This window comes from Sarcophilus harrisii, chromosome 6 (genome assembly GCF_902635505.1).
Source record: "Sarcophilus harrisii chromosome 6, mSarHar1.11, whole genome shotgun sequence".
Classification (NCBI taxonomy): Eukaryota; Metazoa; Chordata; class Mammalia; order Dasyuromorphia; family Dasyuridae; genus Sarcophilus; species Sarcophilus harrisii.
Window position 1 is genome coordinate 70830067 of NC_045431.1, and position 15181 is coordinate 70845247.

Here is a 15181-nt window from a genome sequence, read left to right on the forward strand (position 1 = left end):
CTTGACTATAAAAACCAATTAATGATGGGATACTGCTACTATTAGCAGCAGCAGCAGCAGCAGTAGTTAGTAGTAAAATACTAGAGCAGCAGCAGCTATTAGTAATAGTAGCAGTAGTAAAAATACTACTACTACTGCTATTACTAACTGTTGCTGCTGCTACTACTACTACAATAATTACTACTACAAAAACTACCACTACTACTATTTACTACTACTACAATAACAACTGCGACTACTACTGCGACTACTACTACTACTACAATAATTATTATTACTACTACTACTGTAGTATCTGGACTTATGGTTTCTGACATTGTGGTGGTCACACAGTGATATCAGTTGCAGAATCTGAAGGTTTTCCTGACCCAATTCCTATATTCACTTTACTTTTTGCCTCTCAGGAGGTTTTAGGTAGCTTTCTAAATTTTAGTTAAATGGTGAAATTGAGGAAGCTAGGCCTTATATATGAATCAGATAATTTTAGAGATGAACTGACATTTTCCAGGTCAAATGAGCAATCAGTATCTTTTAAAAATCTTTTTTTCTTTATTCCCCTGGTGTTCACTTTGGCCATGTGGCCCAGAGAAATGAGACCTCTAAGAAAAGAGGAGGTGGTAGTTTCAGCTTGGGATTAACCATCAGTTATTAACAGCTTTTCTTTCACCATTTTCTTTCTTCCTCAAAAGGTTCTTGGGCTCATCTAATTCAAGGATATAGTGAAAGCACTGTGAAAATTGATTTTAGAGTCCATAGCAATTTGAGGAGATAGGACCTCATTTTGAAGACTCCTGCCTCATCAACAGCTCATCCTCAACTGTCCACTTCGGGGATTTTTATTGTTTTCTAAATAATAATTTATTTATAAATATATCATACATCATGCATACAAACAATATGCAATTAACTATTTCCAAACAAACAAACAAAAACAAGCTAGATCAACCAACTACATTTATGCAGATTTTACTTCATTTCATCTACTTTTAGCACTATTTACTCCATGAAGTCTCTAATTTTTGTCTGGACATAGAATTTCATCTTCTTTCTGACAAACAAAAAAAAAAAGTAAATGTCATTTCTGGTTTACTCAGGTAGGCCTATGGATTGGTTTTCAGTGACTGTATCAGAATCTTGAGGACAAGATATGATTATGGGCAAGTTATTAAATTTCTTGGGTTTTAGTTTCCTTATCTGTAGAATTAAAAGTTTGGACTAGCTGGTCTCTGACAGTCTTTCCAACTTTGTGTCTGAGACTATGCTTCTGCTGAGGAAGACTACCAGAATTGGGAAAGGATGCCTTAGTATCAGACCCATACAGAAATGGGAGCCACAGAACATAAGGATCTCAGTGGGCCATGCCTATTAATTTAGAAAACCTCATACTGTACATTATGTTTTAGTGTTATTTTTATTATTTTGTTAAAGATTTCCCAATTCCCTTTAAATCTGGTTCCAGGCCATATTTGGGAGTATTGTAGGCTACATAAATTTGATACCTCTTGCCTTTTTCCTTTTCCAATGGAAAGTTCCCAAATCTTTATTTAGATTCTCAGAAATCATTATTTTCCTCTTTACTGTCAGTGGACAAAGAAGAAAATAGATTCCATTCATTTAATTACCATGACAGGATTGAAGTAATAGCAACTGAGCACATTTTACTTAAGGAATTGGTCTGGGAAGTAATGATTAAGTTTTATAATTTGAAAAGTTTAGTTAAGAAAAGAGATTGAGAACTATCTTAAGCGGAGGTGCTTCTAGGGCCTGTTATTTTGCTTAGATATAATCTAGACAAAAGTTCCAGCTTTTTAGCAACTATATTTTATTGAATCAGGCAAGCCATGACCCAGACTTCCTGGGCTTCTCTGTGTCATCTCTTAGGCAAGTTTTGAGTTGAAATTAATTGCTATGCATATTAAACACAGGACTTGAAGGCTCTTTGGAGACCGAGAATCTCTTGGGGAGAAATTCCTGAGCTACACCTAGAAGCAGCAAGCTAAGAAGGCAGAGTGGCAGCTAGAGAACAATCCTGATGACTCTGTCACAGAAAGATGACTGAACACGCACTTCATGGGCAAAGGGAGAGGTCTATGGTGTTGCCGGCTGGCAGTCAAAGGCCTGAGTGGCACTGGCTCAGTGCTGGTGTGGCTCATTTAAGAAACAAATTTATAATCCTAACATGACTGACTTTTATGAGCTGTTGGCCATTTCTGTTAACCAGCGGCTCCAGAAAACAGTGTCCAGTGGTGCCTCGGACAGAGGGTTGGAGATAGGGTTACAGAGTGTAGCTTTGGCATCCTTATTCTGCTACTTTTAAGTTGGGTGGGTTTTTTTTTTTTCTCCCCAATAGCATTAAAAACCATGGACAATCACATCATCTCTCGGAGGCTTCCTTCATGAAATGGGGAAGCTAATCCTTATAGCACAGATTCACAGGATTATTGTGAGGAATAAATGTAGAATAGATTCAAAAGACTCTGTAAACTATGGTGTTCAACAGCATTTTCTGGTCAGTAATGCCTTCTTTATTATACCCTTCAGAAGAAGGTTATGAAAATAGTTTCATCTCCGTTTTTTTCAGGTGAGAAGAACTGCTCATGGTCACATTGGTACATCTCTTGTTCCCAAGTCCAGCGCTCAAGCCCCAATATACAAATATAAGTTAATAGTCGATTTTGAGCTCCAAAGGGCCAGGGACCTATTCCATCAATTCATTAAAAACATTTTTATCAGGCAGTTGCTACATGTAACACTTGTAGACCAGGGCTTGTGAGAGAAGGAAAAAATAGGTTATGAAGGCTTACTTGGTCCTGGAAGAGATTTATAACCTAGTAAAGGCTTTGGTTCAGATGTACAAGCAGATGAACAGAATATAGAAGAGGAATGCAGACATTATTGAATATCTCCTGACACTGTCCATTGCACATAGTAGGCATTTAATTATCATTGAGTGAATATAACAATTTTTAGTGGAGCACAGTAGAAAGATTAGCTCCAGTTAGGACTGAGGTCAGAATCCAGCTTTATCATGTCTGACTGGGAAAGTCATTTAATTTCTCTCTGGGACTCAGGAAGTTGGTCTAGGTAAACTTTGGGCACCTGCTAGGTCCAAGTCTCTGATCCTATGATCCTTCTTCGTTTTATCCTCATAGCTCTGAGGTGGGTATCTTCTGAATTTAGGGATTATTTAAGGAAACAAAATCTGAACAAATAAGTATTCAGAAGGGGAAAGGGCTGCCCTGGGAGGTAGAGGGCTGCCCTTCACTGGTGATCTTCAAAATAATGGCCCATTTGGTGGGCATGTTAAATAACAACAACAATAATAGTGACTGTTGTTCAGTCATGTCTGATTTTTTGTGACCTTATTTATTTATTTTTGGCGAAGGTGCTGGATTGGTTGGCCCTTCTCTGGCCCAGAGTCACACAACTATTACACATCCAGGGAACTGAATTTGAACTCCTAGTTCTATATTCTTGTCTACTGGACTAATTGGCTGTAAGGGTTATTCTTTGGACTGAGCAGTTACTAAAGTCTCTTCTAAATTTAAAATGCTGCAATTTTGTGATTTTGGAAAAAATAGAGAGGGCTGGTGATCTTTGTTATTTGCATACAAGGATGGAGTAGATTTCCAAGTCACTTCGATGTCAAGTAAACCACGAATGGGGGGCTTCTTTTCCCTGGAAGGCCATGCTCCCAAGTCCAGCTTTAGGGAGCCAACACAAGATTCCTCCGCTCTCCCTCTGCCTACACCTCTGCCGTCTCCTTCTTCTTCTTTTCCTCCTCCTCCTATTTCTCCTTCTCCTCCTCCCCACAAGTCTCAACACACGAGCTCCAACCCTCTAAGTTTCAAGAGAGATGATGATCCAAAGCCTCTGCCATCCTGAGACTGGCAGTCTCTTGAGCTGTGTCCAACATCTCCTCTCCCCCGGGGTAGCTTGTCAGCAGCCTGCTGAGTGCGGTGGAGTTCCAAGAAGTCGACAGCCTCCCCACTTTCCTTCCTGGCTTGGGGTTGTTTTGATGGCGCTGTAGGAAGGGACAGGGGAGGGGCTGAGTGTCACCCTTACTTTGCAGCCAAGGGTATGCATGCTCTTTATTCTAAAGAGGCAGGAAAGCTGGCTGTCATGCAAAATCCCTGCAATGTGGTTCTTAGTGTCTGATCCAATTAAGAGAACTTCTGGGAAGAGACGCGAGCAAATAAATAATTGGAGAGATGCAACTCTGAAATGACAATGGTTATTCATCGATCTCTGTTGCGAGTTGAGATTGAGAGATGTAAACTTCAAGTAGAGGAGATCTCCTGGGTGAAATCCTTCAGTTCAAACAGAGTAAACAACTGTTGTTCTCTGATGCGCACTTTAGTACTGCTGGAGGCAAACTTTCTAAATATTAATAAAAAACTCCACGGCTGGTGGAGAGTGCGGAAAGAGAGGAAGGGCTGGGAAGTGGGCCTGGGCTGGCTACCTGGGACACAGGTCCAAATTCAGAAGCCCATGTTTGGGGACAGAAGAAGATCCCTGGCATGTGGGGAGCCTCCTTTCTGGAACCCCAGAGCGTGCAACGGAGCACAGTGAGCAAACATTTACAGCAAGGCAGTGGGGAGGACAGACAGCTCCATTTGGAATGAAGATGACCTGGTTTCCAGCCCAACCTCAGACCATTATACCTGGAGCTGTGTGAGCCAAGGAAAGTCACCCTCTCTGAACCCCAATTTCCTCCTTTCTAAAACGAGGACAACAATAGCTGTTTCTTCAAGGACTGGTGGGAGGATCAAATGAAAAACATCCTATAGACCTTCAAGGACTATATAAATATCAACCGCTCTTGTTATTGAGGCAGTGAGGAGGCGTCAGTGCACAGCGCGCTGGGTCTGGAGTCAGGGATACTGGGCTTATGGAGTTCAAATCCAGCCTCAGGCACTGAACTGGCTTGTGATCCTGGACAAGTCCCTTAATCCCATTTGCCTCAGTTTCCTCAGCTGCTAAGTAAGCTGGAGGAGGAAAGGGCCAGCTACTCAGTATTTCTGCCAAGAAAAATCTCAAACAGGGTCACAAAGAGTCAAATGTGAACTGAACAACAAAACATTATTGAGGGTCTCAAAAAATTCCTTTCCCCCTACCCAGTTCTACTGGAATGGCAGGGGCCTCCCTACCTGCGGAGAAGCTGCAACATTCTGCTGTTTGGTAATACACAGAGATGCCTTCCCTGTGCCAACATGAAACTGCCTCAGAGCTATTGTGTTTCCGTTTAAATAATTAAATTTGGTGGGTACAATTGCACAGTGTTATTAGAGATCTAAATAAACTAAAGAAATCACTCAGGACTGTACCCAGTAAGTTGGGATAATAACAGGTTGTGCTGAGGAAAACATGGGGCTTTCAAAATGAGAAGCTGGTCTCCAAGTCTGATGTGGCCTCTGATTCTTAGGTTTCCTTCTGGAAATAGCAGGAGTCAGTGAGTGGCTCTGATCCTTGCAGGCCCCTGTCCTCTTATGAAAGGGCCTCGGGGTCGGAGGGATTGCTCAGGACACACGGGGAGCCTCAGGCTGCAGGCCCGCTTGTGCAGTAGCTTGTAGAAGGGTCCCTTTTTCAGTCATGTTTTGGATTAGAGGCTGCTGGGATCTTTTTGAATGCTAAGATCCTGTGATTCTCTTCCTAAATGGTCAAAATCTTAGAGAATCAAAGAAATATAGAGGAGCTTCTCAACCACTGTGAACTACCTTATAAAGGGGGAAACAGAGGCCCCCCACTAGTTAGTTAATATGAGGACCGGTTTCCTGACTCCCTCTCTCAAGAGGGAAGAGATCAATCAATCTGTGAGGGGATCATCAGACTTTTCAGCCAGGCCTGGATTCCTGTCCTACCTTTGGCTTGGGCTCACTTATGGACAAAAAGAAAAGTCAGTGTGAATGTGATAAATCTGGGGAATATTCCACCAGATATAAGAGTGTGCATTAGAAATTCCCAGGAGAAGGAGGAAAAGCCTGGTCTACCAGTTTTGTTTCTTGGGACTGAATGAAGAAGATGGAGATGGGGAGTGGGAGTGGAGGGTAGGTGGGCAGACATTATCTACCATGATGGCAGTGGGTAAGCAGAGTGTGTTGGGTCAGGAAACCTGGGTTCAAATCCCACTTCAGATACCACAAAACCAAAGGAGATGATATTTGCCCTAACCACTTCACAAAGACATTTGTAAGCCTTAAGGCACTCTATAGACAGGAACTGTTACTTTTGTGCTTGGGGCTGAGGCAAGGCTAAGTTTTTACCCCTTAAATTCACCCAAGCTGCCCAACAGGCACCTGATTTTTGGAACATTTACCAAAAGCTCTATATATCACAGCAGTAAATCTCAGGTAACCCAGCTTTTGATAACTAACGGAGAATCAAAGCTCAAAACAGTTTGGAATCCTTGGTTGAGCAGATATATATTACTCAATGGACAGACTGGCATTTCTCTTTTCTCTGCTACAGAGCCCGGAATGACTCATACATCATCGCTTTTTCTTCAGCCTGATGGTAAACTCTCCCAGACATATAACTGCAGCAGCATCTTTAAGGATGCTGTCAAACTGAAAGGGCTCTCAAACTCATTCTCCTTATTACCACGTAAATCTAAGAAAGCCTTTTTGCAGGACACAGCACTATTGATGGCCCCACCCCAAAGACAGATGTCTCTTTTCTACCTTTTACAGAGCATTTCCTCTACTGCCTTCTTGTAATACTCAGGAATGGAGGGCGGGAGGCCCAAATGCTGGACAGCTTCTGGACAACGGAACGTAGATCAATGAGACCTGGTTGGAAATACTTTTATCTAATATACAGAAATCATTTTTTAGACTGTGGCTTGGATGAAAAAAAAAAAAAAAGACTTTGTATAAGCCCTGACTCTTTGTATAGACGGGATAAAAAGGAAGAGAAGGACAGAGAAAGGAAGCCGCCAATAAACAAACTCAGGTCTTCTGACAGACAGTGATTGCACTCCACCATCCTGATCTATGTCTGCTTTGTGTTTTTTAAAATTAGATTCTATTAGATCCCTGGCAGGGAACTTTGAGGTCACTGAATCCAACCTACTGTATTTTACAGAGAGGGAAATTGAGCCTGGGAACAGGGCCTGGCACAGTCACACAATGGGCGTCCGATCTGCCCTGCGCACTCTTCCATACTGTGCCACGGCACTTTGTCCTCAAACATTATCCAAACAGCAGACTAAATGAGAAGGGGGCGCAGGAGACCATGCTCCTCGGTGGCTCTCTCTGCCTGCGGCGGAGGTTTCATGTCCATAAGCTATGGAACCACCTCTGGCCTTGGTGGAGCCTATGGAACACCCAATTGGCCGGTGGCCATCAGGTGCCGCTTCCTCCAGGCTTCCTCTTTCCCCGAATGAGCTCCGGGGGAGCAGTTCCACGTCAGGGTTTCCAGATGGATTCCAAAGAGCCATAGCTCAATGTCATTTTCAATAGGAAGCCTCATAATTAAAGGTCAAATAGTCACTTCATCTGCAATCCATCAATAGACAAAGTCCTAATACCAGGAAGTAATCAATCAATGGCAAATACACTAATAAAAGCAATGAATCAAGGAGGGACGGACTGCATGGGTGTGGACGTGTTACATGTAAGCAGGTACACACATGTGGGGGGGACCGAGACGGTTAGAATCACGGCTGGCAGAATACACTGGGTAACAAGGCTGGGAGGAGTGCTCAGGTAAGAATTTACTTTTTTAGGCCATCAGCTAAATTAGCCAACTGGATGGAGCTGGCCGACCTTCAAAGAGTTATTCTAGAGAACCAATCCCCTATCAACTCCTTCCTATCCACTCCGAGCTCCAGCCAAACCAGCCTCATATATAACATTTCCTTTCCTTTGCTTTCATCATCTCTCTGCACCCAGAATGAACTCTTCTATTCCATCCCAAAGACTGCCCAGATTCCCCCAAAGCAAAGTTCATGTGCAGTACCAGCTCTTCCTCTGCTGCTGTCCGCAGTGGTTAATGCTGCCCCGCCTACCCAGCACCATCTTACATTCACTTATCTCCATATAAGTTGTTTTACTCCTTGGAAGGTACATAATTGTCTCAATTGTGATTTTTTATCCCCAGCACTTAGCACAGGGCCAGGCACATAGCAGGTGACTGTTGAAATGAAATGAACTAACTTGGTTCATGTTATCGCAAGCTACCATTCATTCATGGAAGGACTTCCACAGACACTGTGGGAAATTCTAACTCGGAGGTGAGAAGGATGAAAATTTCTGAAGCTAGAATTCATCAACCTTTTGATCCTTCTGGATATTTTCTTCTACTGATTTTAGACTGAAAGGAAAAAATTGTTAACTGCATCTTCCTTTAAAAAATAAATTTGCCACAAGGTAGCTAAATAGTGCAAGTGATAAGAGTGCTAGATCTGCGGGCAGTAAGACTTGAATTCAAATCCTGCCTTAGATACTTATTAGACTGAACAAGTCATTTAATCTGTCTACTTCAGTTTCCTCTTTTGTAAAATCATGTGCAGATAAAATGAAATTACATATGTAAAGTGCTTCACAAACCTTAAAGCACTATATATACATACACACACACACAGAGAACACAATATGCTAATTATTACTATTGTTATTCCCTAGTATCAGTTTCCTTATTTGTAAAATCTTGTGTAGCTAAAAATAAGATTATGTACGTAAGATGCTTCACAAGTCTTAAAAACACTGTGTATACATACACACATGCACACACACACACAAACACTTTATGCAAATTATTATTATTACTATTGTTATTCTCTGGTAATAGTTTCCTCATTTGTAAAATCTTGTGCAGATAAAAATGAGATTACATAAGTAAAGTGCTTCACAAATCTTAACGTACTATATATACATAAACACACAAAAAACACAATATGCTAATTATTATTATCATTATTGTTATTCTCTGGTAAAGTCAGAGAGGTAACAGTCCCTACAATGCTGGATACAGTCAGAAATATCTGGGTTCAAATGCTGTCTCTGACACTAGCTCTCTATCTGTTAAGTTAGTCAGGACTTAATCTCAAACTCTCCCTGACATTTATCTCCTAAATTCTAAGCAGGTGAATGGAAGGAGATCCCACACTGGCAAAAACCAAACAACTTGAGAGCTTGAAGAAACTTTAGAGATCTGGCACCTAACCCTCTCATCTGAACAGAGGAGAAAACCGAGGTCTCCCAGGGGAGGAAACATCCCGCAAACACATTGCACTGAGATGGGGAGAGAACTTGAGGAAGAGCTCTCCCCTAACCCCGTGCCAGCATGCTGAGTGGGCTCTCTTGGTGATGGGGCTGCCCGGGACAGGCAGGCAGGGATGAGTGGATGGTCTGATCCCTGGAGGGAAAGTCCACCTGGGGAAATCCCAGATTCTCTGGAGTTCTGGACTATGAAGAACAGAACTCTATGCCAGACACTGGGAGATTGACAACGTTTGGATAAAAAGTAGTTTCTTCCCTCCTAGAACTTATGATTTAGTGAGACCCTAAATGGAGACAGCCCAAGACCCTGAGCCCAAGAGCTCTGGGAATACTGGTGTTCCAAAGGCTTGCATCCATGAAGAGAGGATTCACTTTCCTTGCTAAAACATCAGGCAGCTGCATCCAGGAAGCCTGGAAACAGCGGGCCCCTCGAGATTGCCGGTCCTGATTCCAGCCCACCCCCTATAACTACCATCCTGGGAAGCAAACCCCAGGGAGATGGGATCTGCAGATGCTTCTGTAGATGCTAAAGCCCCTGCCTCCTCACAACCACAGCTTCTGCAGGACCCAGAAAATAGAGTCCTTGCCCCAAAGTTCTTGGCGCTGTCAAATGGTCTGACGTTAGAAATTACAGGCAGAAATGACTTTAAGGAAAGAAGCATTATCTGGTTTGCAGCTGTACCCCAAGGACTATGGGACTTTCCATCTGACTAGCTGCTGAAGCCTCTTAAATAGCCTTTCCTACATTAGGATCGAGGCTCCCTGAGATCAGGGACAGCCTTATTTTTCCATGTGCATCTCTAGCATTTAGCACAGTGTTTGGCACATGGTACTTAATAAATGTTCCTCCCTTCCTTTTCTTCCTTCCTTTATTCTTTCCTTCATTCTCCCTCCCTTTTTTCCTCCTATCCTCCATCCTTGCATTCCAACTTCCCTTCCTTCCTTTTCTTCCCTCCTTCCCAGGACATGCAGCTTAATAATGGCAAAGATCTAACCAGAACCCAGATTTCCTGACTCTGCATTGTATTCCTCTTTCTATGCAGGTTGTTTTTCCTTTGCTGATATTTTAAAACAAATACAAAATCGTATGGCTCTTCTTAGCCCAAGGTGAAGGAAGTGCTGGTGAAAGGAGACCCAACGTGGCCCTTTCATGAAAGGGACAAACAGGCCAGGGGAGACGCAGGGCTGTGTGTGACTTTTCGGGGCCGGTGAGCCATCTTGTCCTCCATGCTAGTTTCCACAGCATTGTCCTAACTTCTTTCCCATAAAACGAAATGCTCTGATCACTGATGTTTGGTGGAAGACAAGGAGGGTAAACAAGACTAAGCTTAATTGAGGCTGGCTGCTCTTGTTTTCTGGAATTTGGGGTCCTCCACACTTATTGCACTGTCCTGTAATTTCCATGCAGACAAAACCTCTAACACAATAATTACTAGTCTACCAGGCACTGTGATTAGCACAGCATCCTCCTTACCAATAATTTCTGCCCCAGCTAGTAGGGATTGAACTTGTGTGAGCTGACATTTCAAAGCACAAAGCTTCTGTGAGGTTCAGTCCAGGACCAAACTCTTACTTTTCCAGGTGGAAATAAGCAGACAGAGCTCTTGTTTCTCTATCTGCCCAAGGGGGAAGGATGCGGGTTGCCGTGGTGACTAGAGTGAAAGGGTGGTGAATACCTGGAGGGAGGGTCGCTGTGGACAGCAGCTATCATGGCACTTACAGGACTGAAAGCTGGTAAATCCAGCTACCCTAAGGGCAAGTGACTCAGGTTGTATTCCAAAAATCTCAGAGTTTTACTACAAGGCTTCTTAGATACTGTACTAGTGGTCTAATGCTAAACAAGCAATGATGGGTATTTCAAATACAAATTCAAACCTGGTTAAGCCCAGCTCTTTCTAGCAACAAAGTCAAAACCAAAACAAGCCAACCAACCAACCAAAAAAAAAACAAAACAAAAAAAAAAAAAAAACACTTTCATCTGGTTTCCAAAAAGTATTATTCAGGAGGCTGAAGCTGAGGAGCATGATCTTGGGAAGGGGAGGTGGTGAGAAAAACTAACCTAATATGAAGTTTGGGTCACTGGGCATTCAGAGAACAGTCACGATTCCACGGCAGTGTGCCATTCAAGATGGACGTTTTTTGTTTTTTAAAGAAAGTTTTATTGATGCCTTTTGGCAGTAGTCATTCCACCCACAGGAAACTGCATTGGGTGCCACAGAGGAGACCTACCTCCCTAAGGTCAGTAGCTAGAGAATTAGGAACAGCCAGACCTGTCAGGTATAAACATGGAGGGGAAAGGAAAGGAATAGAGTAATACTTGGTGATTACGAAGAAAGGTACTGAGGTATCTGCAAAGTAACTGTAAGGCTGCAGTATTTATCTCCTAAGGCTCATGGTTAGAAGCGCCCTCAGGGATCATCCAGGCCAGGTCAAAACACCAGACACAAAGCTCTGGATCTGGAAAGTGCCTCAGAGAACATCTAGCCCACCCTTTCCTTTTACAGATGGGGAAACTGAGGCTCAGGGAAGTCGGTGGCAAATAGCAGAGGCAGAATTTGAACTCAGGTTCCTCCTATTCAATTTAAACTTCTGGGGGAAGATCCAGATAGCATCCTCTCCCAAAAGGAGTTTCATTTAGAAGTCTCAGTGAAGCTGATGAAGCATTTTGCATTTGATACCAAATGAACCAACCACTGCTCTCTGAACCTGCTCAATCACTAGTCTGTGCCTCAGGAGAGAGGGAGTCCACTGCAGGCTGGGGTCCCATTGCTGTCTCAATGGTCTTCCTGGCTCCTTGGTGTTTGTCCTTTGTCCTGGAGGAGGGCCCTGACCTCAGGGAGGGGATGCTGTGACATGCAAGGGACTTGGATTTGAGGGAGGGCTGGGCAAGGTCACCTGCCTCTTTTTCCCCTCCAGAGCCATCTTTTATCAGAGAGGAAACATGTTTCCTCTCCTTAGAACCAAAGTGAATTATATGTTACTCCTGGTCACCAAGGAGGAAACTCAGCAGGATGGTTGGAATCATAGCTTTGTGACCAGCCTGTCTGCTGCTGCACCAACATGTCCAGGACATGAGGCCATAAAGTCAAGAATCCTGGCAATTAGTCTTTGCCCTTTGGCACTGGCCCAATCTACTTTGTTTCACTCCTTCCCACGTTCTGGGAACAAGTACTGGGGACGAAGGCTGCTGTGTAATGCAGGAAGATGAGGCCTTGGAAGAAGAGTAAGAAAGAGGGCTCTTTCTGAGAGCTAAAGGGAAACTGAGTTATAAAGAAATGGAGAGTAGAGAGAGATCTCCTAGAACTGTGAGTGGGGCTGAACCGCGACAGCAACAGGAGGGACTGGATGGTAGAAGGCCTGTACCCATTGTGGAACCCAGGAGATAGGGCCCTGGATGTAGCCAGGAAGGCGTGGGCTCCCCCAGGCTTGGACCGTCACTGGCAGGGTGAACCTGCTCACCCCTGGTCATTGCCTCTCTCAAGTGAGTGCTCCCAGGGCCCTTCCAGCTCTGACCCAAGAGGCCCTGTTTGGGGAGGACCTTCTGCTCGGGCTTCCTTTCTGCTTTAGCCCCTCCTAAGTTAGGAAGCGGGCTGGCCCAGCCAATGGTATCCTAGTCACTCTACTCCCAACTCCCTTTCACGTGTGGTCCTAGGGTCTAAGCTCCTGGAGGGCAGGAACCTTTTGTCTTTTGGCCTGCAGTGGAACTGCCAGCACTTAGAACAGAGCCTGATCTACTCCTCAGAGCACCTACATCTCCCCATTCCCACATGCAGGTGTTTCATAAATGCCTGATCCACCTGAGCACTTACACACACACACACATATACACACACCTCCCCCCCACAAACACATGAGACACTGTGCTAAGTACTCGAAATTCTGTTAACAAAAAAAAAAAAGGCAAAGGACACTCCTGTCCTTAAGGCACTTAGAATCTCCAGGAGTGAGCCACTTGAATTCACTGGGTTAGAAGAGGCTGATGGAAGAACATCTGGCCCACTGACACTGGTTCAGTATGTGCCATTTTTTATTTTGAGAGCAGACATGATTTTATTTTTATCTTTCTAGAACCAGCACCAAACATGGTATCTATTGTGTGTTCGTGCCCTACACTGGATGTTCAAGGAGGCCTAAGACCTCTGGTGAGAGAGCTGTTATCCACCTTTGGGGTCCATTTTCAATTTAATTGCACAGCAGTCACACACCAGGAAGCTGTCTTTCATGCCATTGCTCTTTAAATGGGACAGTGGACAATCCCAAGTTCCTTCCAAATAGTTTTCTCTGACCCTCTGAATTCTAAATGAATGAGGTATGTAGACAAGGCTTACGTTAAATACTGCTCTTTAGGGCTCAAATTTACTTACCCAACGTGAGGGATTTGTGTGTGGAGCAGAAAATAATAGCAACAGTGTCTGCTGGTGTGAAACCCAAATTATTCCTAGGGGCAAGAAGAAAGAAAAAAAATACATTACTAACACTTATTCAAAACTTACTTAACTAACACATTCTAGGTCAAACATCCCAGTGGGAGTACTCACTTTTATGTCATTGTCCTTTAGTTCAATTTTAGTGACAAAAGCCATCCTAAGCGGAAATGTGAAGTGTTGTGTAACTTTTTTTTAAGGGAGAGAATGCTATTAACAAAGGCGGAAGGCCTGAGTTCAAATATGGTCATGGACACTTAACCTCTGTTTGCCTCAGTTTCCTAAATTGTAAAATGGGGCTAAGAATAGCACCTACCTTCTAGGGTTGTTGAAAGGATCAAATGAAGTCATATTTGTTTTTAAAAAAATTCCTTAGCATAGTGTCTGATTCTTAGGTGGCTTTATATAAATGCCTACTTTTCTTGAAGTAGCCCAAAAGATAAGCAGGGGACTTACTACATATTAACTAAATGGCTCAAATGCTACACTAATTATCAGTATAAGATAAATGAATTAAAAAGAAAGCCTCTTCTAAAACACTGACAGAACTACATAGATGAGAACTGCATGGGAAGGGAAGGCACACCACTGGAGGGACTTCCCAAGCCAATGAAATTCAACAAATAAATACTATTAAATGCTTACTATGTGTCAGATGAGATACAGGGTGATAAAGTAGATGGAAGTATGGGCTAAGAGACAGAAAGATCTGGATTTAAATCCTACTTTTGACTGGGTCATCTTTATACTGGTTAGGTGACCATCCACTTAAATTTATGGTGTTGCAGGCAATTTTCTAAGGGTAAAAGCTACAGATGAATTACTAATCTGATTGTCAAGGCTTTGACACTAGGAACGTTGGAATCATATCTGGATTATTTTTTTAAATGGTTTTTAAATTTGCCACTAAATTTTGCCTATAATTATTAAGTAGGTCCTGTCCTCAAGGAGCTTACATTCTACTGAGTAATCAACTTACTGAAATCCCAAGTCCAGCAGCTTTCACTCAAGACTCTATGGGTATTTAATTGATGATCAGCAGTGATTCAGAGCAAGACAGTAGTGTAACTCTTTGGGGTTAATAAGTTCTTATTGTCCATTTAAAGCCAAAGAAACTGTTAAGTGTTAATGTCTCTAAAAAGGTTTCTGTCACTATCAGGGGACAGCAACATGGTCTCATGACAAAAAACGAGGGAAATCTACCTTCAGGGGGAAATTATGTTAAAAAATGCTTTAATGACTGCATTCACATATGATGAAGCTGATGATGAAGGTGGCTAGAGGGCTAATCTTGGAGTGTGAACAACTCTGGCTCTGTGACAACAGGCAAATACTTAACCTCTTACTGCCCTGCAGTTATCTTTCTAAGACTGCAACTTGCAGAAATTGCTGATCTTCATCAGTGAAGAGTCTCCCCACTGGCAGTTCTTAACATCACAGATCTAGATTCCCCCAAAATAAAATAAACTCCAAAAGACCAAGTCTTAAATATGCATGAGAAACAGTGTTGTATGGGGAAGGGGAGGATACCATAAT

The 15181-nt window shown here is 42.9% G+C and overlaps 1 protein-coding gene across 4 annotated transcripts in view; it reads right to left on the reverse strand.

The window, feature by feature from the left end:
- Nucleotides 1–15181, reverse strand: part of SLC10A7 (solute carrier family 10 member 7) — a 250878-nt gene that overhangs the window by 19295 nt on the left and 216402 nt on the right. For 3 of the 4 annotated variants that reach the window (XR_004230006.1, XM_031941416.1, XM_031941415.1), the window contains one exon: nucleotides 13586–13659. Coding sequence is in view for 3 of the 4 variants with exons in the window: in XM_031941416.1 (XP_031797276.1) it covers nucleotides 13586–13659 (74 nt within the window). In the remaining variant the exon portion in view is untranslated. Of the gene's footprint in view, nucleotides 1–247; nucleotides 1049–13585; nucleotides 13660–15181 lie in introns of those variants that run through there. The other variant, XM_031941417.1, reaches the window with a different exon arrangement.